Source organism: Micropterus dolomieu, linkage group LG13 (genome assembly GCF_021292245.1).
Source record: "Micropterus dolomieu isolate WLL.071019.BEF.003 ecotype Adirondacks linkage group LG13, ASM2129224v1, whole genome shotgun sequence".
Lineage (NCBI taxonomy): Eukaryota > Metazoa > Chordata > Actinopteri > Centrarchiformes > Centrarchidae > Micropterus > Micropterus dolomieu.
This window is the reverse complement of record NC_060162.1, coordinates 14,188,391-14,216,252: the sequence shown is the minus strand read 5'-3', so window position 1 is coordinate 14,216,252 and position 27,862 is coordinate 14,188,391. Positions and strand designations below refer to the sequence as shown.

The window sequence follows — 27,862 nt, the reverse complement described above, 5'->3', positions numbered from 1 at the left end:
GCTAAGATAACCAGCCGTCTGCTGTCATTAATTTCTCACTAATTGGATTTTATGGGAGTGACAATAGCAGCATGGTAAATCCCCTCGCCTCCTCCTCGCGTCTCGGCCGCCCGCCCTCTCATTGAATATTGTCCTTCGGCGCGATCCGTCGGTCGATTTGGAAAGCAGCGACGCCTGAAAGCGACGCTCGCAGCTGATGTACCGCTGGCACAGAAAATGGAGAGCGACACCGCTGTCAGGAGAATTAAACACTTTGGGACACATAATTATGTAGCGGTTAACGACGGTTCCCGCGGCCGGTGCGGGAATAACAGCTACAACGGTGACCCGAAGAGGAAGCCCGAAGTGAAGCTGTACTTGCTGCGAGAAGGACTGGCAGCCTCCCTGGTCTCTGTGTTTATTTTGGTGCTGTGGGGACTTGTTCATTTCTCACTACAGCAGCTCGTCATTGGGACACCGTCCGGCGAGTTCAGCGCAATGAGAGCCAGGTGAGTTTTGTGCCTTGCTTACTATAATCACATCTATTGTCTTTAAATGTTACCTAACGGTAGCGAAGCAGCGGAGTTCCAACCTTTCCTCTAGTTTGGAAACAGCCCCGCCTAGAAACCACTACCTGGTGTCCCTCCCCTCCACCTCCACCTTGACCTCTATAGACAGGTGTTCGAAAACAGTTAGAAATGTTTGAGATGCAGCAGCAGAGGACCGATTTGTAAGTGATGTACCCTTCAAGAAATCAAAATCTCCTGCACAAAGCCTATTCAAATTACCCAGAGATACAAAAACCATATACTATATATAACATATACATTATTCCATATAGGCGTACTTCATACAACAAAAGTAGACGTTTTGGCAGCTAAGTTTAAAAAAAAAAAAAAAAAAAAAGGTTACTATAAAAGTGTTTATTTTGAATATATGTATAACAAACATCTGAGCAATCAAAGTGATTAAATAATAAATTAATAATTACAGCCAACTACATTTTTGAAAATGTTATCAATTACTTTACATATTCGAAAATATGTAAGTTTATTTGCATAACACATTTCATACCAAAGAGCCTTACATGATGCATTAAAACATTACATGCAGGAAACACTGCATACAATTTTGAAACGCAAATTAAAAGGATCAAGATTATAGTAGTTCTTTTAAAAGGAAACTAACAAAAGTGGACAAGATAAAAGTTTGAGCATTAAAAGCTATGTAAAGGCTGACTGAAATTGTAAACATCAAGGTTGCATCTATAGGCAGTTGTTTAATATTAAAGTATATAAAAAATCCAAATATTTGTGAACTTTTTCTCTGTTTTATGTCTAATATATCTAAATATCATTGGGTTGTGAGCCCTTAAGTGGGCAGAAAAAAAAAACATTATGGAAACTTTCACTAGTTGCAACCTTATCCGATTATTGACAGCTATTAAGGATTAGTGACATCTCAGACAAAATAAGCAGTTTCACAATCAATAAGCGGCTTTGCTTTGGTGATTAAGCACTTACCATTTATGATGTTTTATAAAACACAAATATTAACACAAAAACAATCAAACAGATATCAGACAGATAAATTAATTATCAAAGGCAGCCTGCGTGACTAACGATCATACACCCTGTTCATTCCAAGCAGCTGCATAATGTTCGGATACAACAAGCTTCATAGTGCAACATCTTTTATCAGATTTTCCATCGCAGTCAGAAGGAGAGGCTGGGATTATGACTCTGAGTCTGAGGTCCGCAGGACTCCAGGTGAGCTCTTGAAAGTGCTGGTTGATGGGATTTGCCATCATTCGGCTGGTTGCTCTATAAATGAGTCAGGCGTGCTGCATTTAAACTGATTAGGGCTCTGAGCTTCTCCGGTCACAATCATGGCTTTCATGACTCACTGGCCTGCCAATCCAGATTTTAATTATGAGCCCGAGCATGAAACGGTGCCTCAGAGGGCTGCTGTGAACTTGGAATGAAAGCAGCAGTTCAGACATCTTTAATGTCCTTTGGTACGACTTTGTCATTACAAGAAAACTATGTAGTGGAGGACACGATGATTTTGGGGTATAGAGCAAAAGGAAATTTAAAAACACATTTGCTTCTAAAAGCTGGACTTCACCCACAATGGTTAGATGACAGATATTATTTTGTCACCAGTTTACTTGCTGCTGCTGTGAGCATCAGCTGGCACAGCAGAACTTCTGCTAGTGTGGGGCAGTGGAGCTAATTGTTGGCCTTTCTTCAACAGCTGCAGCAAACACCTGCAGCAGCTGCTTTTTTAAAAGAAAAGACGAGTAAAAGCATCTGTTTGGTTTTTTTCAGTGCCGTATGGGTTGCTTGGCTTAATATCTTGCTTCCATCTCCTGAGGGAATCTAGCAAAATAATGTCAAAGCAATACAGAAACATGGCATACCATAACATGACTGAGCTTGCTCCACTATCTCTTTAAAACCTTGAACATTTGATGTTGTTTGTAGGGTAATTATTTTCATTACTTAGTCATAGTCTGCTGAGTATTTTCCCATTGAATCAAATATTCGTTTGCGCTATAAAAGATAAGAAAATAGTAAAGTCTGTCTGTCTCTTGAAAGATTAAGAAGATAAATTCTATGCTTATGAAACAGGTAGGAGTGACTGAAATGAGACACTCAGATTCAAGATAAGTCCATAAATGATATTCTGTAGAGAAATCTAAATTTGAACCTGGTTTCACTTTAGCTAATTGTATAATCAAGCATTAACGATTGTAGTATTTTACTGTCCACTGTCCTGGATGGTGTGTGTGTGTGTGTGTGTGTGTGTGTGTGTGTGTGTGTGTGTGTCTGCAACCATGTCAGCAAGCACACCCACCTCTTCAGGAAACACATCTAGTTTTTTGTTTCGAAACTTCAAGGTGGTTTTAAAAACAAAGCTGTGGACTGTGACCTCACAGACAAACAGAGGCTTTCAATATTATTCAAGCCCCTTAATAAGTATAAGTATTCTTCAAGGTCCAGGTTTACACAGATGACACAATTGGCCTCTACTTGCGAAACATTAAAATAACCTCATAAATTTAGGTATCATTGGTCAGACTGTCAATCTGAAGAAACTGTGTGAAAATGAGGACCAAAGGGCGTTCAAAGGAAGTTAGCATAACTTAATAGACATGCACAAATTAGCAAAAGCGAAGTGCGTTGATATCCCAGTGAGGACTGTAGGAGTAAAGGTGCACCAGTATCAAGAGCCTGGTGTTAAACCAGCCTGTATGGGAGGGTGGCTAGAAAGAAGCTCAAGAGAAGCCATATTAAAGCACATCTGGAGTTCACCAGAAAGCACGAGAATGACCCACCTAAGATATGTGGCAGCGTTTTGTGGTCAGATGAGACCAAAATAGAGCTTTTTGGTCAAAATTCAAAGCGCTATATGTGGGGCAAACTTTAACACTGCCCATGCCTCAACAAACACCATCCTCACATTGACGTATGATGGTGGAAACATCATGCTGTGGGGATGCGTTTCTTCAGCCGAGACTGGGCATCTTGTTAGAAATGAGGGATGAATGGATGGAGCAAAATACAGATGGCTACTGCTAGAGAACCAGTCTGCTGAAAAAGTTTGGGGGAAAGTTCACCTGTCAGCAGGACAGTGACCCCAAGCAACACAGGATTGTTCAATTAACAACAAGGTAAATGTTCTACAAAGTCAAAATCTCAATCTGACCGAAAATCCGTGGCAATGTTTGAAAATTGCGGTCCACAAATGTCACCTAGCCAACCTGAAAATCTGGAGCAAATCTGCCAGGGAGTATGGGGTGGAAATTTCTCAAACAAAGTTGGTATTTACTTACTGCAAGAGACTTAATGCGGTTACTGGCTCTACCAGGTACTAATGTGTAGGGGTTGTTCTAGTTTTACGGTTGTAAGTTTTATTTAAAAGGTCTGCTGACAAACAATTAATTAAAACATTAGAGAATTTGGCTTTGCAATAAAAATACTGATTAGAGAAATATGTGTAGATATTATAAGTAGGTTGAATACTTTTGCAAGCCACTTCACATAAAATGATTCAACACTGAACTGCAGGAAATTAATAAGATATGCTGTAATGTTGTGATAGAACAAGCAGGCCTGGTTTACTGCCTCTTTACAGCACCACAATGTTCTTTTTTTCTCTTCACTCTTCCCTCACGTCTACAATCTAGACAGCACTTGGAGCAGATCACCAGCGTCGGCCCACGGCCAGTGGGCAGCCCGGAGAACGAAGTCCTGACAGTGGAGTACTTGTTGGCAGAAATTGAGAAAATCCAGGTTGAGACGGCAGCGGGCCCCCATCAGCTAATGGTAGATGTGCAGCGTCCCACCGGCTCTTTTTCCATTGACTTTCTTGGAGGCTTCACAAGCTTCTACGACCGTGTCACTAACATAGCTGTCAGGCTGGAGCCTAAGGGTGGGGCACAGCATCTCATGCTAGCCAACTGCCACTTTGACACAGTGGCCAACAGTCCAGGTACGAAAACATTCCTCCTTCTCTTGAAGAATTCTGCCTACTAAATGTGAGCTCTTACTGAAGTGTTTGAGCTTTAGATGAACAGGTGTAGCTCACAGGTTGCATGTAGGTACATGCAGAAAACATTCGCACACCTGTGTGTCAAACTTGAATTAAAAGAAAGGAAAGAATTTTAAAATCTCAATCTTTAAATAAATTAAGTGAAACAAATATACATTTGAACAATAACTGCTTTGGTGATTCCTGAAAATTGCTGTAGCGTTACCATGAATTTGTCATTTGTTGTGAAATTTGGTTCAGGCATTCATAGTCCCAGAGGATGAATTGTAAACTTTAATCCCCTCACTTTAGATCTTGCACCATGATCAGGTCAAATTCTCACTTTCTTCAGTACTTTACTTTATGACCAAATACCTGCAAACTAATGACATTTACAGACGTTTTTTCAGTCTACTTGCTCTTCTTACATATTAACATTATTACATTATAACATTTATTGTACTGCTGAAGTGTCCCCTTTTTTGGAACTATTATTATTATTATCACAATATTAAAAATATTTATTTATCTATTTAAAATCATATTGTAAATTATACAGATATGATATGGCACACCCATAATGGTAACACGCTTAACTAAGCTGGTGAATATGGTAAACATTATTCCTGCTAAATATCAACATGCAAGCATTGTCAATGTTAGCATTGTTAGCATGCTTTCTAACATGCTTTGCTTTGTGCCATGTTGTGCACTGACAACACTGTGTGAAATTTGGACAGCTATAGCAAGCCAGTTCTGAATATGTGGAAGCTCAATACTGAGCTTCTAACAGGAAGCTGCTTGCTTAGAGAAATCATGGGATCATATTTAGACTGCACAGTAGTAACAGTGTTTGTTGTGAAGATAGTTAGATAGTAAGTCGTTGTAATTTCTGTCTTTTTTTTTAAATCAGGATTTTTCACTTTTTCACTCCACACCCATGAGCCTGTTGGAGAGGCATGTTTTCACACACACACACACAGACATGTGCACACACAGGTTCAATGGCAAAAGGAAATTGATCCAAGAGGTGTGGACCAGGAAGATACACAAGCCATTTCATGTCCTGCCAAGCCTTTGACTTCTTTGAATTCTAAACACAATAAAAAAGTAGGCAGTGCATTGCCTTGCACATGTTTTTTCCACATAGGTTTATTGTATGTAAAGGCAAGCACGGTCAGCACAGCAAACTGATCATTTAAGTCAAAGCACTTATAATTTCTATTTACCATTCTGTTGTACCATTTTAAAGCGATAACGTGCCCAGGTGAACTAGTCAGGCTTGGCTCGTTTTTTTCCATTCTCTGAACTCTCACAGTCACAGAACATTTTGGGCGCGCAGATATGTAGCTGACAAAAGCGGTGCAACAGTATGAATGGTACCCAGACAGTAAACAGATCCCATCCCCCACCTCATGAGCACATTCAATCCGGAAAGCTGGGCACATGATGTCTCAGTGTGGCTCTTTGATCTTTTTTTTTTTTTTTCATAATCTTTGCATTTCTTCTCAGAAAAATTGTGTTCCTCACCACTAACTTGTCTGATCTTTCCGTGTCACATGACCTGTTGACATGTTCTTTTCTTTTCACTATAACCCTTTTTCTTTTTGTGCTCTCACCATTGTACAAGCAGTGGGAGCTGGGACATTACCAGCTTGTTGCATTCTTCAAATTTTTGCCCACAGAGCACTTACTTCCTTCAGTGTGTTTGTGAATTTGCGTTATTCTGATGTACTTCAGAGTTAAGTATCCTGCATGTGTCCTTATCTGAAACTGAGCCACTGTGTCAGGACAATTGGGTGATCTTGGTGAACAATTGCATGACTGTGTAATAGCCAGGCCTGTGATCCGTGATACGAATTTGAAAGGCAAGTAGAGCTCACATTACCCAAACTGTGCAGCTTTTTAGTTTGTTTTTTTTAACAAACACACACTTGTTTCTTTGTCTTAGGTGCCAGTGATGATGCAGTGAGCTGTGCAGTAATGCTGGAAGTCCTCCATTCTCTGGCCAACCAGTCTGATTCTCTTAATCATGGAGTTATTTTCCTCTTTAATGGAGCAGAGGAAAATGTTCTGCAGGTAAAATGAAGTTACATTTTGGATGTTAGAACTAGCCTGTCACCACTTTGGATTGTCATTTAATTTAAAACATCTCCTAATTTTCAGTTTTTTCTATTTTCTCTGTTATATTCTTACTTTCTATCTTTCACTAACTTGGCCTTCCTTTTATTACTCCTTCTCTCCACCAGGCCAGTCACGGTTTCATTACTCAGCATCCGTGGGCCAAGCAGGTGCGAGCCTTCATTAACTTGGAGGCTGCAGGTGTTGGGGGCAAGGAAGTTGTTTTCCAGACAGGTACATCATTTCTATTCGAACACTTGGTCTGGTTTGTTTGTTAGCGTGTTATTTTTCAGGTTTTCTCCATGTGATTGTTTTTCATATGTTGGTGTGTACAGCCCACCATCAGTATTTCTTTCTCCTGTAATTGGGAAAGCTTGCAAATAAATGCAGTGAAATGTTTGCTGTTACAGAGGTGTAGCGTGTAGGTCTAGTTTTGAATTATATACCTACAGCATATGTCTTTGTTCCAGCCATTTACCTTCTGGCAGGCTGCCATTATTCGGTATCTATATGGATGACTAACTGCCTGATTATGGTTCGTGCGGTACCTGTAACTTTGCATTCATATTTTAATATGCACTTTCTTTACACTACTGGTATGTGTTATAAATTAAACAAGGATAAATGCCTACATACCAAAGCCATAAACAGCTAGAGATAAAGACATCAAGGTCAGGGTTATTAGAACCGAGGTGATACAGTATATCTTCTTCTACAAAATGATTATTCTGTGGGCCAAAACCTAGGAAAGAACGAACTGTCCATATATAAAATATCCTAGAAAACTTATTGTTCCCTAAAAGGTCCAGAGAACCCGTGGCTGGTCCAGGCCTACGTTAATGCAGCCAAACACCCCTTTGCCTCTGTGGTCGGCCAGGAGGTCTTCCAAAGTGGTATCATCCCCTCGGACACTGACTTTCGCATCTACAGGGACTTTGGTAACATCCCAGGTAATGCTGAACAATCTTCAGAGTACAGTATAGAAATGAGTCATGTTTTATTTTGTGTTGTTTTCTCCCTTACTTTTCTATGTTTTTATGTTTTTATCTAATTCTGTTTGTTTATTTTTTTACAGGCATTGATTTGGCTTTCATTGAAAATGGTTTCATCTACCATACCAAGTACGACACTGCAGACAGGATCCCGACAGACTCAATACAGAGAGCCGGTACGCAAAAAGCCTCACGTGCATCTTCTTATACCTACTAAACTTAAATAGGTGTTATCCTATGCTTTTATTCAACACTCAATGCAAATAGATTCAGTGCATGTTAGCTAGTGGGTGTCTCTCTGTCAGTCACACCAAGGCCACACTGCCTACCTCTGCCTTTGTGTGACATTAAATAAGAACGAAATGAAAAGCATGCGGTTCTGCTATGCACATGCTGCTCATGCAGGTTGTGTGGCCAGGGTGTCAAGGAGAGAGCGGTCAGTGTGTGACACAAACGCGTGCTTCCATCTGTAGTTTATCCCCCAATTTCAGACAGGTCAGCACTCTGCTGATCTTATTATTTGGCTGATAACTAAAAAATGCATATATACATAGCAGCCACAGACTTTTACTGTTGCACTCGCCCTCATTTACTTTTTCATGTGTGTCACTGAATTACTTTGCTTTACTTAGCAGAGAATCCAGTCAGTCAGCACTAAAAACCCGAGACAGTTGGCATCTTTCCGTTCTCGCTCAGCAGCTACTGAAGATCTCCCTCCTCTTCTTCTGTGTACACTAACTCACAGTGAAAGGCATGAATTATTAGAGACAGAAAGTCAGGTTTCAGAGGGCGACAGAAGGTATTTTTAGTCAGGAGGCAGTTTTGTACGGTGGAGAGTAGAGATACAGCACAGGGGCAGTTGAGGAGGAAGGTACACCAGTAGCTCTGCTCTGCACAGCAGGTTTTTGGTATAACCCGCCTTGTAAATAATTTTTATTATGGCCCAGCATATTCCGAGAACAGTTTTTCATGCTTATTCATATCATCTTATTTGCTCATCAGTAAACATCAGTTAAAGAGTAGAACATCATTCACCGATGCTACACACCTCTTTGAAATCTCCTACTTCACAGATGTGCTTCTAGACAAAGTGGGGGAAAGGTGCAAGGCTGGCATTGCTCTAATGTAGATTGGATTTTTGCTTGGATCTGTTTGTGAAGATGATACTATGTAGATTATATATAAACAAGAGCATGGCAATATACACTCCTGTGAAATCAAACTGTCCACTTAGGAAGCAACACTGATTGACAACCTATTTCACATGCTGTTGTGCAAATGGAATAGACAACAGGTGGAAATTATAGGCAATTAGCAAGACACCCCCAATAAAGGAGTGGTTCTGCAGGTGGTGACTACAGACCACTTCTCAGTTCCTATGCTTCCTGGCTGATGTTTTGGTCACTTTTGAATGCTGGTGGTGCTTTCACTCTAGTGGTCCCCAGACCTGAATCCAATTGAGCACATCTGGGACATCATGTCTCGCTCCATTCACCAATGCCACATTGCACCACAGACTGTCCAGGAGTTGGCGGATGCTTTAGTCCAGGTCTGGGAGGAGATCCCTCAGGAGACCATCCGCCACCTCATCAGGAGCATGCCCAGGCATTGTAGGGAGGTCATACAGGCACGTGGAGGCCACACACACTACTGAGCCTCATTTTGACTTGTTTTAAGGACATTACATCAAAGTTGGATCGGCCTGTAGTGTGGTTTTCCACTTTGATTCTGAGTGTGACTCCGAATCCAGACCTCCATGGGTTGATAAATTTGATTTCCATTGATAATTTTTGTCTGATTTTGTTGTCAGCACATTCAACTATGTATAGAAAGGAGTATTTAATGAGATTATTTCATTCATTCATTCAGATCTAGGATGTGTTATTTTAGTGTTCCCTTTATTTTTTTGAGCAGTGTATTTTTAATTATTCTTACCAATTTTTTTGTGTCATAGTGAAACTCAGAAAGGAAGGATGTGGGTAAATCACTAAGCAGAATCATGTGGTTAAGCAGTGAGCACAACATGAACAAGCAGATGCTGTACACTCCCAGTAGCAAGCCTACCAGGCGGAAGAACAATGGCGCTTTGTCTCGTGTGTGTGTGTGTGTGTGTGTGTGTGTGTGTGTGTGTGCGCGCGCGCTGTAAATGGTGAAGACAAACAGGCAGCAGCACAGACTAAAGAAAGTTTAGTCTCGGATAGCAGTAATCCACTCAGCGTCCTCTAACCGATTCTTCACGTAGCCAGATTCCTCATCTGCATTCAACATCATGATTGTAGCCAATTTCATGGAAAGTCCTTTACGTGTCCTGTATACTGGTGTGTTGTGTAACTACCAGAGGTCGTTTAGGTCATAAATCAGACTTGCTCTCACACACATACACCACCATACTCTTTCACACACACTAGCGCTTCGGGCATGAATCATATTTACTCACATACACCACATCCCTATCAAACAGCATTATACACTCTTAATGTATTTAAGACAGCATAGTGGTGTATAAGAGAAAAATAACTTTTCAGTATTAGGATATAGTTGTGTGTTTTAGAGAACAGCAGCATATGTAGTATGATGTAAGATAGTGGAGTAGTGTGTGTGTGGGAGAGTATGGAGTTGTGTGCAAGTTCATGATGCTGTTTTTTTTTCTTTTAGAAACTGTCTTCTATATATCTTTCATAACTTGTATTTCTTATTTTTTTAACCTTTTACCATTTTTTTTTTTTACCAGGAAGTCCCTTTGAGATTGAAATCTCTTTTCCTAGGGAGACAAAAACAAAAACAAATTAGATTTACAAAACAGATGTCCTTGTTATTGGGTCCCAACATGGCAAAACATATTCTGCCATCTGCTGGTTCCCTAGGCAAGGAATCTGGGCGAGTGGTTTGACTGCAATTTAAGTTCTATCTCATTCTTACTGACCGCCAGACAGCGGTGCTTTAGCACTGGATGTGTCCATCTCGCATTTGAACAGGTTGAGTAATTATACCAACAAAGTCACCTGTGACCATGCAATGACATAGTGTGCACGCCCCAGTATAAAACCCTCACGTCATCACGCAGTCTGTTCCTTCAATCTTCAAGCCAGGCAGCGGTTTGCTGGCCTGAGGCGGGGCCCAAGTTTAGTTCTGCGACAGAGAGTTCTTGTGCCCTCTAGTCCCAGTTACACTCATCCGCCTGCTCACCCAGGTGGATACCCTAGAGCGTCTCGCTACTCTGGGCACTATAATCAGCGCCGGCGTACTCCTGTCCAGCCAGCCTTTCAGGTGCCAAGAGGACGCCCCTGCGCCCCAGGGGTCCTAGGGGCCGGGGAGGTCAGACCTAAGAGGACGCTCTCTCTGCAGCACCTTAGCTACTGGGAGAGGCAGACCACAGACCCTTGGGTGGTGTCCACACTGTCCAAGGGATGCACACTACAGTTCCGATGGCGGCCGCCACCTTTCTGCGGGATCAGAAGGTCTGTGGTCAGAGCTCTTGCAAAATCCCTGGCCCTCAGCCAGGAACATGCAGCCCTTCTAGAGAAGGACCCCATCGAGCCTGTAGAAGGGCATACACGGCTCGGTGGGTTCTATTCAGTGTATTTTTTCCAAATTCCAAAGAAGGATGGCGGGTTTCGCCCAATCCTGGACCTGAGGGGCCTGAACAAGTTTTTAAAGGTGCTTCCATACCGAATGTTACAGATGGCAGATGTCATCCAGTCAGTGACGTTGGACGTTGGGTGACGCTGGTTTGTGTCAATAGACCTCAAGGATGCCTATTTTTACAAGCCTATTGCACCACGCCACAGGCAGTTCCTTAGGTTCGCCTTTCGAGGACAGGCTTACCAATTCAAGTTGATGCCGTTCGGTCTCTCACTGGCCCCTTGTGTATTCACGAGGTGCATGGCAGCCGCCCTTTCCCCGATGCAAGCCGCAGGTTTGACGATCTTGCCTTACCTGGACGACTGGCTAATAATTTCCCCGACTGCAGAGCAGGCGGTCAGGGACGCAGATATGCTCCTTGGCCATGTGAACCAGCTGGGCCTTACGGTGTACTACACAAAGAGCAAACTTACACCTAATCAGAGGGTAAATTACCTGGGTATGGCACTCGACTCTCAGTTAATGAGAGACTTCCTTACCCTAAAGAGAGTGTGGTATATCCGGCAGCTACTAGGTTTCTTTCACAGGGGCGGGATTTTGAAATGGGGCTTTTTTCTCAGACTGCTGGGTATTCTGACAGTGTCCTGCCTTTTTTGCTGGGCCTTGGAGCCCTGGCGGAGAAAAATGTATCTTGCCGGGGGGTTGCTCTGGGAGTGATACCCTCCCACAGGGAGGTTGTGGAGACAGACGGCTCTTTATCAGGCTAGGGTGCGGTCTGGCAACGCAGAACCATCGGGAGCCGATGGAGCAGCCAGCAGAAGTTAAAGCACATAAATGTGCTTGAGCTCAGAGCATATGGCATCTGAATTCAGACCCCTTTCAGCTGTGTGTCTGGCCGTTGGAAGCCAGGACCCACTCCTGGCATCTTGTGACCAGTCAGTGATCTGCACTGTGTTAAGTTCGACGGCTCCCTCCACTCCTTAGCTTTTTTCCCAGTGGTGCAGGGAAAAGGGTGAGGTACCGGAGAACTGCTCAGTCACCAGCATTCTGTGTTTCCTGCAGCCGTTGTTGGACGGCGGCAGGTGCGCCTCGACATTGAAAGTGTACGCAGCTGCCATTTCAGCGGGGCATGTGAGAGTGGACAACTGCACAGTGGGGTCACACTATCTGGTTAGTCAATTCTTGAAGGGCACGCAGAGGCTTAGACCATCAGGTGTCACTGTAGTGTCACCATGGGACTTGAAGGTGGTTTTGAGATCCTTGGGTCTGCCTCCATTTGAACCGCTAGGACAGATAGAGTTGAGGCGGTTGTCTGCTGAGACAGCATTTCTGCTTGTTGTCACATAAGCAAAGCGAGAGGGAGAACTGCATGCCCTATCAGTGAGCCCGAGGTGCCTGCGTTGGTACCCAGATGGGTCAGGAGTTACTCTCCTACTGAATTCGTACTTCCTGCCAAAGCTGGGACCTTCATCGCATGTAAACCAAGCCATCGAGTTGGCTGCATTCAGTCTACCGGGCTCATCTGAAGACGCGGAAGAGCTGTCACAGCTACTGTGTCCAGTTCGGGCCCTAAAGGCTTATGTGGAGGCCACTGCCAAGGTACGCAAGTCTGACAACCTTTTCGTTTGCTATGGGGGTTGTAGAAAGAGTGAAGCTCTATCAAATCAAGTGTCAATCTACTCAGAGTGTGTCCACATCCTGGGCGGCCCTGAGAGGGGTCTCTCTGCATGACATGTGTACTGCCGCAAGCTGGGAGTCTTCATGTACCTTCGCTCGCTATTACTGAGTAAATGTGGCACGGTGAGCATTCCTCGTGACCTTGCTGGTATAAGTCATCCAGTGCTAAAGCACCGCCGTCTGGCGGTCATGAAGAATGACCACAGGTGACTTTGTTGGTGTAATTACTTGACCTGCACAAATGCAAGATCCATCTTCATCCATCTCCATCTTCATGCAAGACGCAAGAAGTTGGAGACATCCAGTGCTAAAGCACTGCCGTCTGGCGGTCATCCAGAATTCATAGAACCGTAGTAACATTTGTAACTCTCGTTTGGAGCAGCACACCACAAAGTGTGTGCAATCACATTTTTATCATCGTAAAAATATATATGTTCCAGAGACCCAAGGAAGTCAGGTCGACAGTCAGCGAATTCCTTTAAGTTCCTTCTTATTACATACTTTTTATCGGAGAGTCTTTCCTAATTTAACTTGACTTGTAATTGTCTTTTAACTGTATTTTAATTCCTTTAAAAAAATTGTTTTTATCTGTTTGCTTTCAAAACCTGATGGTTTTGCAACTGTATGTTTTATCGTTTGTGAAGCACTGTCTAAAAGGGATATTAAAAACTGCTCTTTAAATAAACATATTATTATTATTATTTACTAGTATATTTTTCTGTTTGATTGTTTATGTGATGTTCATGTGCACATGGTTTTATTGCTGCAAAACTACTGTCGGGTGGCTGTGCAGGAATGACAAAGCCTATCTCTGCTGGTCAGAAGGTTATGCTGAGCCATCAATAAACTCTGTCTAGAGCATATGATGTGTCAGCTCTATAAAGGAAGATCCTTTTATGTCAGAAGACACTAAATACTTTTATATTCAGTCACATTAACAGTTTCCCTCTCTGAATGTAGGGGTAGAATAAGAAATAGTGGAAACTGAAAACCACAATAGAGTAAACTCATTATTCACTGCTTAATTTGTTCATTTCCAAGTATTCAAATTGTTTCCTGTCCTGGCTTTAGGTTAAGATCATGTCCTCCTCGTACACTCTGGCTGTCCGGCTGACGTACTGCCCTACACTGCAGAAATCAAATTACCGTAAAACTTTGACTGACAGCCCGGGCTTTTATTTGCTAAAATCACTGAATTGACATTTGATTTGGGACAGGCATCCATATGGGACAGGCCTTTAATTCCTTTTTCACAAAACTGAAACTACTATGAAACAGTTTATTTATTTCAAACAGAATAATACTTGTATAATATTGATCAAATACACGCCATTCATTTCATCTAGTTCCAACAAACGGCTTATGCACTTTTATTTTGAAGTAACATCACGACAACAACACGGTGCAGGAAGTTAGCAGACAGAGAGCGATGGACTTCACATGACAGGATTCACAACTTGGATTAATTGAAAAGCTGTTTTGATTTTTTTTGATGGGTGGACCCTTACAGAATAAAGGAATATAAATAATCAAGGAAGGACACATTTGGGCTTAATGAGCGCACTTAATGAGCGCTTCAAAGGTAAAGGCAGTCATCATTTTATTTCCTTTCCTCTCTTGTACCAGGCAGGTTACACCGGTAAATCTATAAGAATTAGACTTTGGGGCTTGTTGTTTCCCTTAAATGAACTGAACTATTGAATTGTGGAGAATCTAACCAATCTAACGATGTGTAGCATGTTCATACGGATATATTGATAATATGTTTAAACATTAATATTTGTATTAACGATCTAAGCAGCTTAGAAGCAGCTAAAGCGGGTGACCCCACAGGGGTTTAAGAGGTTTTATGTATCCAAAGAACTTCTATAAAAACTAGACCAGGCATTAAATTGAGGCAGGTGTTTATTTGTCAGAATGTGTTCCCACACCAGGCCAGTAAACGGGATAGGCGGCTATTTGGGACAGTTTTACGGTAGGCAGCTAAATGCAACCAAGCTTTATTATGTTACATTCCAGCTTTGAACCTTTTCACCTCAGAACTCACTTCCTGTTTTCAGGCGACAACATCTTGGCAGTCCTGAGGTACCTGGCAAACTCAGAGAAGTTGGCTGATTCCTCAGAGTACCGTCATGGCAACATGGTATTTTTTGACCTATTAGGAGTAATTGTGGTGGCTTACCCAGCCCGTGTTGGAACCATCCTCAACTACTTGGTAGCCACAGCCACCTTCATTTATCTGGCAAAGAAAGCCTCACTGCCAGGCAACAGAGGTAGGTCACCATTTCCTTTGGTAGAGGCATGTTGTGTCTTTTCCTGTACTGGAGGTGTGTCGTGTGTTTTCCTCTTTGTGTTTTTTTTTGCAAAATGTAAAAAAAGAATGGTCCAATCCATCTCTCTCAGGTGGTCGCTATGTTCGAGATCTGGCCTGTGCCACAGGTGTAACAGTCCTGAGCTGGATCGTCACCCTGATGTCAGTACTGATTGTAGCTCTGCTAGTCACTCTGCTGGGCCGCTCCATGTTTTGGTACAACCATTTCTACGCCTCCATCTGTCTGTATGGGGCTGCTGCCACAGGCAAGATGCTCCTCATTCACACGCTGGCTAAGAACATTTACTTTGGGGTAAGTGGAGTTAATAAAATAGGAATTCCTTTAAAGGTATAGTTCGACTTTTAACAAATAACCTTAATTTGCTTTTTTGCAGCTAGTGGGTTTCTACTACAGAATCTACCTACTAGCACCTCTAAAGTAACTGCTGCTTCCAGTCTTTATGCCAAGCTAAGCTAACCATCTCCTGGCTTCAACTTCATATTGAAGGAAATGCTATCAAAAAGGGTGTTCATGCAGAATTTGAACTATAGTCTATAGTCTACACAATAAAATACTATTCTTTTATCACACAGATCAGAATTGTGAAAGGGAGGGGTATTTCAGATATCATGAATCTACTTGGTGGTTTTTATTGTATTGTCGTTTAAAACCTGTATTTTAAGGGTTTTTAAACCTCTGCAGATGTTTTAATATATTAAATGATATCTCTGGCTGACCCGTGGTCAGCATTGGTTGAGTTCTCAGTACAAACTACATATGCATCACTTTAGAAGATGGTACCAATACCAATTTATTTGCAATTTGCTTGTATCGGCTGGTCATATAGGTGTGCCAATTTATCAGTCGGGCTCTACTTAAGTTAAATGGGAAAATTATGTGTATAACCATAAGTCTATGCAGACAAGTAAGCGTTAGTTTTTACTCAATTGAAGCTGAAAGAATGTTGACCAGCTTGACTTTATCTTTTCATAGTTGAGAGTTTCCTCTGAGCACAGAGTAGATTTTGTTTTGGTATATTTCTTGAGGTAAAGATGAGGTCACAATATTTCTTTGAGCTTAATATGTAATGATGACTCGCTGAACTCACATTTAATGGGGACAAAAGTGCAGAGAGCAGAAAACCAGACAGCTCCTCTTCCTCCATGGGTATTACACAACAGCAGCTCTTCGTGTGTGTGATTATAAAACAGTAGAGGCACCAGCTAGTTGCAGCTCAACTGGCATATTGTTTGTCTGGCATTTAGTAAACACGCGTTTATCTGTGTTGATATTCATCTGGAGCTCACCACATTATGAACTGAACTGCTTTTCATGGCCATTTTCAAGAGGACAAGGCCACAGACTAACCTTTCTGCCAGACTACATAAGGCTTAATCTCCAGTGCAACAAAACCTCTATTGAAACAGCGGAATATATCTGTGGCCTCATTTTAAATTATATTTTCTTTGACAAAAGAGTCTAGATAGGACTGTCAAGTTTTGTTTAAAGCAGACAGAAATCATTAGCTCTTACAGAAGATGAAATTAATGATGCTTGCATGAGAACTCCACAACTCTACACAAGTACAGCTATTTCCGCATACTCCCTGGCAACTGGCAAAGTACCCCCTGTGGTATAAGTACCCATGGTTGGAAGTTATTTTCAGGCAGGCAATACTAAAATATTCATCTTTTAGCCTACAAGTACATGCAGACTGTTAAATTAGAAACAATGATCTCTGTGTGGTTACAGTTCTACATCAAATGACCAGAATCTACTGAACAATGTCCGTGTAGACACCTGGGATTTATTTGCATGGCAGTGATGTGAAACCAGTCGCTGCTATATAGATTTGTTATGTGTGTTTAAGGGTTTCTGTATAACAGCTGGTTGACCAATCATTCAACCAAAGGGCAATGTGAGAAAAGAGCTGGGCGATTGCCTCTCTGAAGCCAGGATCTTGATGTGCATTTTAATCAAACAATACTGCTTTTGTGGGATGTTGTGCACTGTAAGGAAATATTTCTGCAAGCCTCTCAGTCATCCTACAGTAATGCATGGTAAATCAGGTCCGTGAATACTTCCTGCATTAGTTTTTTCTCCAAACCCTTTTCATTGGTTTTGTGTTGTTTTATGGTTGTTGAGAATATTTCTTAAGGGGCTTTGTTGATGTAACAGGGAAACATAAGACAGGTCTAGCTTAGAGTAATGTAGCTGACCCCATAAGGGTTTTCTGACATTCTAGCTTTAGGTATTTCTCACATGTACTTGTCCTTGTCAGGGAGACAACAATAGACTGATTAGTTAGAGTCAGTAGCTCAGGCGTCAGGCTAGAAGATATCAGTGTTCACTGGGAATCTAACAGGGTTGAGTCCTACAAGAATGTTTACAAGAACTCACTGGCTCCACAGATTAGAGTACAGCTCATGGATAGTGATAGATTCCAATATGCCGAAGCATTGGAGTCTAAACATCAGATAGATTAGTTGTTCTAGGTTAAGGCCAGCTAAAGATGACCTAATAGAGAAACCTACACTAGGGGGAAGACAGAAACATAAAAGGGACCAAAAGACGTTATCCTTCAGATTTGGTGTTGGCATTTGACGTGTTCACATGTTGTATGCTGGCACTGTTTCTCCTCGGCCGGGCTCAATAAACCATGCTATGTTAAGTCTTCGTCAGTCTCCGAAACTTCTTTACACTTGAATCTGGCTCACAATATTTCTCAACAATGGTTTTACGTTTCAGGGAAGAACCAAGTCATTTAATTTATTCTCTGTTCCTCTCTGTTTAGTGTTGCCCCACAACGGTCATGAGTTAGTGATTGTCTTATTTGCAACAGATTTTAATCCCAAATAAGTTGAACTGAAATATACAGATAATTGTGATGATGCCTTGAATAGAAAGGAGAAAAGCAAAAACAGCTGTGTTAGTCCATGAAATGTAATTAAATTGGTAGAAATAGCAGATGCTCTTCCTTCCTTACTTCCTTAAGTTTGGATTAATACATTGATTTTGTCTATATTGTAATGATAAAAGCTAAGAAGGAAAACATTAAAGGAAAACTGCTCAAACACACTGTATATCTTAGCTACATTCTTGTGTACTGATAAACACAGCTAAACATGGATCTATCAACAAAATTTAATATTGAGAGAAACGATTCTAATAAAGATGATCATTCATCCAGATTTCTTGTGTGTTGAGCTGTGTTGTGTGTGTGTGTGTGTGTGTGTGTGTGTGTGTGTGTGTGTGTGCTTTCCACGCAGGGTGTCCGTTTGGTGGAGTTGGGTGATCTCTACTTTGACGTTAGCTTGTTGCTGTGGTGCTGCAGCCTGGTGTGGCTGACCCAGCTGGGCCTGTGTTCGGCCTACGTGCCCATGCTGATGGTGGCCTTCCCCCTGGCCACCAGACTGCTGCTGGCGAAAGAATTTAAACATAGAGGTAAAGAATTTACACACAGAAGTAAACACTCAATTCAAGCCTTATTTACATTGAAGTTTATTTATAAGCAAATTAAAAATACTAGAAATTGGGACACAAGTGGAACTCTGTGGAAAGTAAGGACTCAAGTGTTGTTCTTCTTCAGGTGTTGATTTTGTTGAATCCCTCTTAGCAGGAAGATCAACCTAGGCCACTTTAAGTCATTGTTAGATGATCTAATTGATGGCTCTTCTTTTTGGAAAGTGGTGCTTGCTTAATATAAGGACAAATAGTTAAGTAGTAGCTCATTTGTTTAATGATATTAGCACTAAACGGACTACATTATTACTTTAAGTGAATTATTTGAACAGCAACTGTATAGAATGATTCTGTCCCAAGCTTTTTGATCCAAATGAGCCAAAAGAGTCCAGCCTGATGATCTGATCCTTGCTGTGTTCACGTTGATCTCTCTGTTTTTCTGCAGGAGCGTCCCTGAAGTACACTGTGCTCTATCTGTTTGGCCTGGCGTTGCCATATGTCCACTTCATGTTCCTCATCTGGGTGGTGTTTGAGATTTTCACACCCATCATGGGTCGCAGCGGCACAGAAATACCCCCTGAGCTGGTGCTGGCTTCCCTGGTCACCCTGGCAACAGTCTTCCTCTCCTCCTTTTTTGTGAGTATTGCCACATTATGTACAGCAGTGATAAACAAAACTGGATTTTTGTTGTCAGCAGAATTACCTTAAAATCACATTGATCATGTGTACTCTGTCCTGCATACATTCCCCAATTCACAAACAAACAATTTGGTCAAGTTGATGGCAGCAGTGTTTTGTTTGAGCATTTACTAACATTAGTTACTTGACTTCAGATAAGAAAACCAACAGCTGTTTAAAGCTGACTGAGTAATGTAAAGTAATGTAAATCTTGCAGATGGTAGATTAGTTTTTTTTTAGATAATCTACCATTTCACCAAAAATGTGCAACTGCAGTGTCGATTGTTCCTCCACGCCAGTAACATATTTTTCTGTCCGTCTCAGCTGCATTTCATCTACTTGGCACGGAGCACTAAGTGGATCCTGGCTGGTCTGGGCTCAGTCTTCATTGTCACGTTCATGTTGGTGTCCAGTGGGCTCCTCTTTCCTTATTCAGGAAGTCCAGACAGCCCGCGGCCCAAACGAGTCTTCCTGCAGGTTCAAAAACACACACACACACACACACACACACACACACACACACACACACACACAGAAGCCTAAATATTTACTCAAACACATGCATTTGTTCTATTTCTCTCTAGACAAATGACATAGAAATCACTCATATTTTCACATTTTTCTCTTTACCTAAAAACTAAACATTCTGTACATTTCTGTGTTTTCCACTTTGGATTTTGAAGATATTTGACCAGTTTTGTAAAAATTTTATACATTATTGAAACTGGGGAAAAAATATCCTCCATCCCCCATTCTTAAATGGAGGACTCTTTCAAGGTTGGGAACAAAACATCCAAAATAAACAGTGTTGATGCCAGGAAAAAACGGCTACATCAAAATTGTAAAAAAGTTTTGTTTGGTTTCAAATGACCACCCTGCAGTGTAGCTCCAGCCTGCACGATTAAAATCTCTTGTTCGGAGCAGGTGAAATACAAAACCCCTTATTTTTGTAACTAGGACACCGAATTCCATGACATCTCTCCACACTTGTTTTCCTGATCTAGAAAACTCGCTCTGATTCGACCCCTCCACCTGCTCATGTTAAGCTCCATTAAGTAATTCTGGCAAGAGTAGAAAAGCACTCCATTAAACAGCTGTAAAACAAGGCAGGTTGAAGTAAAACACGCTTAAAAGAAGCAAATAACTTAATTTTTAAAAATGTTTTATCCACACCCCTGCAGCATACAACGCGGACCTTCTACAATCTCCAGGGCCAAGTGGAGAGCCGGGACTCAGGTCTGTGGATCAACAGTTTTGACTACACAGGTATACAGCACATCACCCCACACATCCCTGAGATCAACGACAGCGCTCGCGCCCACTGCCATCAGGACCGACCCTTTTGTGGTTACCCCTGGTTCCTGCCAGTGAAGTTCCTCAGCAAGTCAGTGACACAGCCCTGCAGCTGACAGCATAGTCTCAATGCTCTTTGTTTCATTAGCTTATAGACATTTATACATACTTTGTGTTCTTCCTCGCCTCAAGTATTTTGGTGCATTTGCAGGAAAAACTGGTACCTTCCTGCTCCAGAAGTGTCTCCCAGCTCTCCAGTGGAGTTCAGCCTGCAGTCCAAAGAAGACACCAGCTGGGGGACCATCAAGATGACCTTCAGCGTGAAAGGTCACGAGCACTTTGTTTCCATAGGTTATCTTTGTATGAGTTGCAAGCAAGCTGTCATGTGACTTCACTTGGACTTGAGTCATATGACCAGTTCAGAAGAGGCAATGGCTGATGACAGCAGCATATTCTCAGCCAGCATACTGAAAATATCCAGTGACACATCAACTGTTATGGAGAGTTTACAATCAGCACTTGGTTGTCCAAGTTCATTTGATTTTAACTTTCCTTGGATACGTATGACATGAAAGACTGAGAACATTCATATACAAGTTCAAGTTTCCATTTTCATGTCATTGTTAGAATTTGAGCACATTCAGTTTTGGGTTTCTAGTGGCGAGCAGATTTGTAACCCTCACTGTACAGCCACTGTCACAGATATAAACTGTCAATAATGTGAAACAGTCATTTTCCAACTGGCCGATCTGGATGCATTTGTGTGCACATACCTGCATGTTAACTTGTGGACTTGTGTCTTGTCCTGTCCCGTGCAGGCCCCAGTCACATGTCTTTGTATCTGATGCCTCACCGAGGAGCCACCCTCTCTACCTGGTCCTTCGGTGACGGGACGCCTCAGCTAGATCTGAGTGGAGAATATTTTGTCTTCTATTCCCATGGCCTCGACGCTCCCACATGGACCTTCTGGTTTGAAATACAGGTAGTGCCTGCAGCTGAAGGGGCATTCTGTACTTTTTGTACTAATTAACATTTCATATCTCTGCTCTGTTTCATGTGAATTATTCAAACTGCTTTCTCTTTTTGGTCATCTGTGAAGGGATCAGTGTCACCCAGTTTTGATAGTTGAAAAATATTGAAAATGTCACTAAGTAAAGTTTGACATTTTGGGAAACACACTTATTCACTAATGTGTAAATGAGTGAGCTTTAGAGATGCTGGTAGGTGGATTTGTTTACCTTCAGACAGAGCCAGGCTTGCTGTTTACCCACTTTTCCAGTCTTTATGCTAAGTTAAGCTTACTGTCTCCAACTTCATATTTAGCATACAGACAAGAGTGAGGTATCTTCTTCGTCTTCTCGTCTAACTCCAAACCAAACGTGTATTTCCCAACATGTCAAACTTCTCCTTTAAGATTGTTGTTCTTGCCCACAATATTAAATATATAAGGTACTGCTGCATCTGCTGCAGCCTGCAATCCATCTTAGTCATTATTTTAATTACGCACATTTCTAGATTTATGCTAAACATCACCATAGGACCTCAGTCATTGATGTCTGCAGGAGTTTAGCTTCCTGTCAGGACACAGTTGGTCTATGTTGCTGTTGCTGATAACCTTTAAACTCCAATTCAGAAGATTAACATTTTTTGAATTGCATGGGTTTAAAGAAACCCATGCAATTCAAAAAATGTTAATCCGTGACGTCTCCATTGGCTAAAAGAAGATGGTGCTAGAGATTGTAACTCTTATTCTCTTATTGTACATCCCTGCTGCTTTCTCTGACAACATACAGTGGGACTGTTAACACTAAATACTGCCAGCTAATACTTCTAATATACAGCTGTTGCTAGCGCAGAAACATGCCTACCAATTTCTACTAATGAAGATCAGAGCTCAAAGTTTAAAAATGTTTCAAGACCTTTTGGACAGCACAACATTTATTTAGTAATAACACGTCAGTTGTATATTTTAATTGCTTACATGATACTTTCCTGGATCTGTTTAACGTTTAGCTTGTGGAAACAAGAACAAATTTTAGTCTTTGTGTTAATGCTATGACTCCCTGTAATAGTGTATTTGTATAATATTTTGTTGTAAATAAAGTTTTTTTTTAAAAATCACTGGCTGCCATCAACTACAATGTTTGCACATGCGTGGTACAAATTGTGCGGGAATAAGTACGCGCATGCGCAGAATGGACCGACCCTACTCAAAGGGAACACGACTTGTGGAAGGCAACAGCCAATCATAACAGACTCTACTGTGAGGGGGTGCGGGTTGAGGGGGTGTAGCTTGAGGTGCTACAGGCTGCAGCCAGACCTTATAGGATAAACTGCTTCTCTGGTTCTGGTCCTCTCACATGTCAACTGTCTGTCTGACATTCTTTCTTTCTCTCCCTCTGCCAGCCTCCCAGGGACCCGGACCCATCAGGCCCCGAGGGGATGATCTCTGTTGCCATCTCCTCCCACTATTTCTTTGGGCAAGACCAGAGGACTGCTCAACTGGAGGAAATCCTCCGTAGGTTCCCCGCATGGGCTTTTCCTTCGTCTTGGGTCAGTACCTATGACATGTACCGATACTGAGGGCGCCACACATCAGAGGCTGACACTGAGAAGAGCTGAGGACTGCAGGGGCCCGGAGACAGACAGATGATTTAAAACAACAATACTGAGGACCAGCCCTGCTGCCTTTTCACTCTGACACAAACACACACACACCCTCCCAGCCTGCCTGAGAGAACCCCCATCACTGTGTCAGTAGGCTTAGTAGCCTGCCAGAGGTAGGCTGATCCGAAAGCTTACAGACTGACTAACTCACTGTCCAACGGCCATCACAAACCTCATGCTCACCCCGGGGATAATGAAACAAAGGGGTTATGATTTATTTTGTACTCAATTTGTTGTGCCTTTGCTTTACTCACACTCCTCCTCACTTTCCCCCTTGCTCACTCCCTCTCATTCTAACATGCTAACAGTCTTCCTGTATGAAAAATGTCACATGGCTACCTCCCCTGCTCCCTCTTCATCAGCAAACCACTCGGGCCATTCTCAGAGTGGCCCGAGTGGTCCTCTGGCGTCCTCTGCGAAAATCACACACCCGCATTCTGCACTGTAGGTGTAGTAACATACTGATGGATCTGTTTGGGAAGGGGAAAGAAGTTTTTTTTTTTTTGATCCCACCGCCGACTTTAACTGGAAACGTTGACATCTTCAAAGTCGCTTTTCACAAACACACACTACTACATACTATGAGAAAATAGTTTTTGTATTAGCTCATCAGTTAACTGTGAAATTTCTCACTATCATTCCTCATTAACACCACTGATTAAGCCGCAGGTTGTTCCCCTGTGTTTCATTTAAGAATGCCAAAAATCTTCTTGAATTGTCAGAGACGCTGGCATGCAGATGCAGAAAACTGTGCCTGTTAAATTAAACAGATGGCTAAAATGTACAATGTCAACATGTCCTCTTTAAAGGAGTAGCCTTCATGAAGGTTTTGCGCTGAGGGCATATTTTGAGGTCTGAGTTTTCCCTCTGATGTGTAACTTTGGGGTTGTGTAATTGTAACTGTAATAGTATTTGTACATGTTTTCAAACTTCACTTCTGCTCTTGCTACGGGCGTTCTCCAGCAGCACCAATGAATATCTTCTTGCGATGAAAGAAAGTAGAGACACAGTGATTCATTTATCAATAAGTTGATCAAAAGAAAATAACCTGCAACTATTTTATTGTTCGATTAATTGTTTCAGTTTGTCGGACAAAAACATCTTAAGACTTTTGATTATGGGAAGAAAATTGATCAAGAAAACAATTGTCAGTTGCAGACCTAAAAGAAGGTATCGAGTCATGGACAGTAAATGTACATCTTGGCTGCAGACCAAGATAAGTTAATCAGACCTTGATGCATCTTCAGTCAATTGAACCACTAAAATCACATCAAAACAAAAAAAACCAAATAATCTCTGCTGTAGACAGTAATTCTTTAGTGAAGTGTGAATGGAGCTTGTGAGTTAGCTGACCCTGCTATTTGACTCCGTGTTTCATCTGAGAAACATATGGCTAATTATAGACCCAGTGAGGAGTTGCACTGCGCTCAGCATTTCATTTCCATTCTCTCCAAGTTGTGCTAAAATGTGTCTTAGAAATGTATAATTATGCATTGGTGCTGATGCAACCAGCTTAAAGTGTTAACTATAAGCTATAACCACTCATTTTTGTGATGTGATGCTAATCTTATATTTCACCGATGTGGAGCTGCAGCTTCTTTTGTCTTGAGCCTAAGTATCACAAACTCAGTCCAGTTTATATGACATGGCATGTTACAGTTAGGGCCGGGTTTTACTTGAAAAGAAGTGGTTTGTACGATGTGTCGTCCTCACACATCAAAACAGCCATCACAGAGAGGGGGAGGGGTGATGTGGTTTAAAATGGGGGATAACAGGGCACATCTTTATACAGTCTCATCTGGAGGACGTCCATAGTGTTGCACTTTGTTGTTCCCATGAGAAATGAGTTGTGCCAAGAATGGGGAAAAAAGAGAGCTGGAGAAAGAAGTTCAATCCCTGTCCCCTTTCTGACCTCCACACAGCTGGCCAATCACCACGTGAAGTGGGTGTGAATGTCGGATCGTCTGTTTCAGAGAGTTACAGAAATTTGACCCGGGAGAGGGAGTTTCTGAAACTATTCAACCGTCCGACAAGCACTTCTGACGGAGTATACTGGCCCCTTCAGTATCACCACTACCTCCACAGTGATCACAACCGTGTCCGACATCAAGATAACAGCTGTTAATGTTGTTGTAAATGTTAAAGACTGGTTTGAATGTTGTTGTTCGAAAGATTTAAATGATTTGGTTAGAGAGAGAGATTACTTTGATGGGTTATAAAGCATCATCATGTTCACCTCTGTTTTCTGCTAGCAAAGTGGATATTTATTGATCTATCCGAAGAGGTTTCCACAGCCTATTGAATCTCATAGCTGTGTTATCAGAAAATCAGGACAACTGTCCTCTCCCTGCCTTCAGTACCACTCTGACTTGACTCCCCCTATATGTAATCATAAGTGGAATCAGGTTGTCAGTTACTTGAGATTGATTTCTCTTGGAAGATCAACTTAAGTAGAACCATCTTTTGTCCACTTTGTGTTGCACCTGGTGACGTGTGGTAGTGATCCATATTGTCTGTATGTGAATTGTTGTCTGTTGGAAAGTTTAAACCTAAAAACCATCACAGCCTTCAACACTTCTTGGCAAGTTGAAAACAGATTGTCCCACAATGCTCATTTGTTTGTGCATAATCTCACTACAAGGTCCACTCAGAAGCTATTCTGGAGCTTTCGACTGTATCTCAGGATCATGATCAGCACGTGGAGTTGACTAGTTTGTCATGGAAATGTAGATGTTCAAAAAGTTTCTGATTTCTTGGCCATGCCAGCTTATAAATTGAGAGTAAAAGTTGAAAGTTAATTCTTTTTGCTGTTTCAATCTTGTTTCTAAGCATGAACAAAAACGATCTGCTGAGGAAGATGTTGTGATATAGAGCTGCTACTGAGTGGACCTTAGGGCGATGTGTTTGGTTTTTTTCTTTATCCAAATGATCTTCATCAGCTGACAGGAGCATAAAGACATGTCTGGCCTCAGTGTCCCTTGAATTTAAATCAGACTGTAAGACGCAAAGAAGAAATTCATCTTAAAGGACCAAACATGTGATTTTGGTACATTTTTGCCATTTAAGACCGATCATACGTACTTCACATAACTTCTGTAACAAACGGTGAAAGCAGCATACTTGTTTGGATTTGTTCAGGTTTGATTTGCATGTTGTGATCGAGGGAAAAAAACAGAAAAATAAATTAGGAAAAATAGTTGGCTATAATGTAAATGTGCTAAAACATGAGTATGGTCCTTTTTATCCATATTTAATAATTTCTTTCCCACACAGTCATAAGTCAGCAAGAGCACCTTGCTCGCTGTCTGAGGTTTCAACTAATTGTATTTAGGTTTTGTAGTCCATCAGTAGGGCATGGATAAGTAATTAACCCTGTTGTTAATGAAGCAGGCAATTATGTGTTTCTCTTTTTGGCTGACTCACAGCGTGTCAGGCTTTAAAGTTGCTCGTATTAACCTCACCGTAACCTGGTCTGCACAGCACAGCAGTGCTTGGAAATCTGAACCTTGAATGTGTTTATTTTTTCACAACATGAACGTTTTTTCTTTACTGTGGACAGCAAAAAAGGAATCGGGGCTTCTGAATTGTCGTATCTTTTGTTCTTTGATTGAACATCTAATGATGAGAATCTGTTATTGCAGCTGAAACAAGCATGTATTTGAAAAAGACCTCCAGCAAAAGAAACACACACACACTCTGTTGTGCACGTGCTGCTTTAAGTAACAGAAGAAGATCTAAATAAAATTATTCAGTTTATATGCAGTGTGTCTTTGGGAGAACAAGTTTTATTAACAAATGTAACTTACTATTTTTCTAAAACTCTGCTTTGGTATGTTTGACAAGCATGGAAACAGAGGAGGTGGTGCTCCTACTGTTAGACTAAAGCGTACGTCGAGTGCTGCTAGAGATCTTAACAGAGAGAGAAAACAAACTCCTTGTAGGATAAAGTGAATTTAAATAGTCACTTGTCGGCAGAATCTAATGTATTAATAACTTAGTTTAGACTGAGTGGCTGACCAAGCGCTGCACAGTGTTTTTTTGTTGTTCAGAGTAAACTCATACATGGACGTAGCTTTATCTTCGTCACATGTAACCGTCACTCATGCACACAAATGTTAATATCAGCTTGGGAAATTAACAGTTTAGCTGAAATCTCTTCTGGGATATATGTTGAAATGTCTTAACGCCTGTTGTTGATGAATGTCCTTTTTTATTTTTATTTGTCAGTTTCGTTATCATTACCTGAACTGTGTTTTGACCAACACTATCTAGGCCTAGTTGTTCAGTTTTTGTCCTGAAGGATTTATTTTTTTGAACAGGATAGATCATTTGGTTCTTTTTCATGATTGATTTAACACTTTTTTTCTGTCAAAATGCTGTTTTTTGTTGTTTTTTTAAATTACATATTTGTCTATTGGAATTAAGTGATTGATAGGACTGCTGCAGTTTGGACTGATCTGGTTACAGGGTGTCCATCTGTTGAATGGACAGGATGATTTTACATTATACAAAAAGGTTGAATCAAATTAGGACTTACAGCAATTAAAATGTTCTTTACGTTAA

At 41.5% G+C, this 27,862-nt stretch overlaps 1 protein-coding gene across 1 annotated transcript; it reads left to right on the top strand.

Moving 5' to 3' along the window:
• On the top strand, positions 1-27,862 carry LOC123981321 (endoplasmic reticulum metallopeptidase 1-like). The gene is made up of 15 exons (XM_046066029.1): positions 1-488; positions 4,172-4,476; positions 6,467-6,594; positions 6,765-6,870; positions 7,440-7,586; positions 7,712-7,804; positions 14,948-15,160; positions 15,291-15,511; positions 18,469-18,643; positions 19,107-19,297; positions 19,664-19,816; positions 20,521-20,723; positions 20,844-20,959; positions 21,451-21,614; positions 23,039-27,862. Exons 1-15 carry the CDS (start codon positions 217-219, stop codon positions 23,213-23,215), a joined length of 2,664 nt encoding a protein of 887 aa, XP_045921985.1. The 5' UTR covers positions 1-216; the 3' UTR covers positions 23,216-27,862.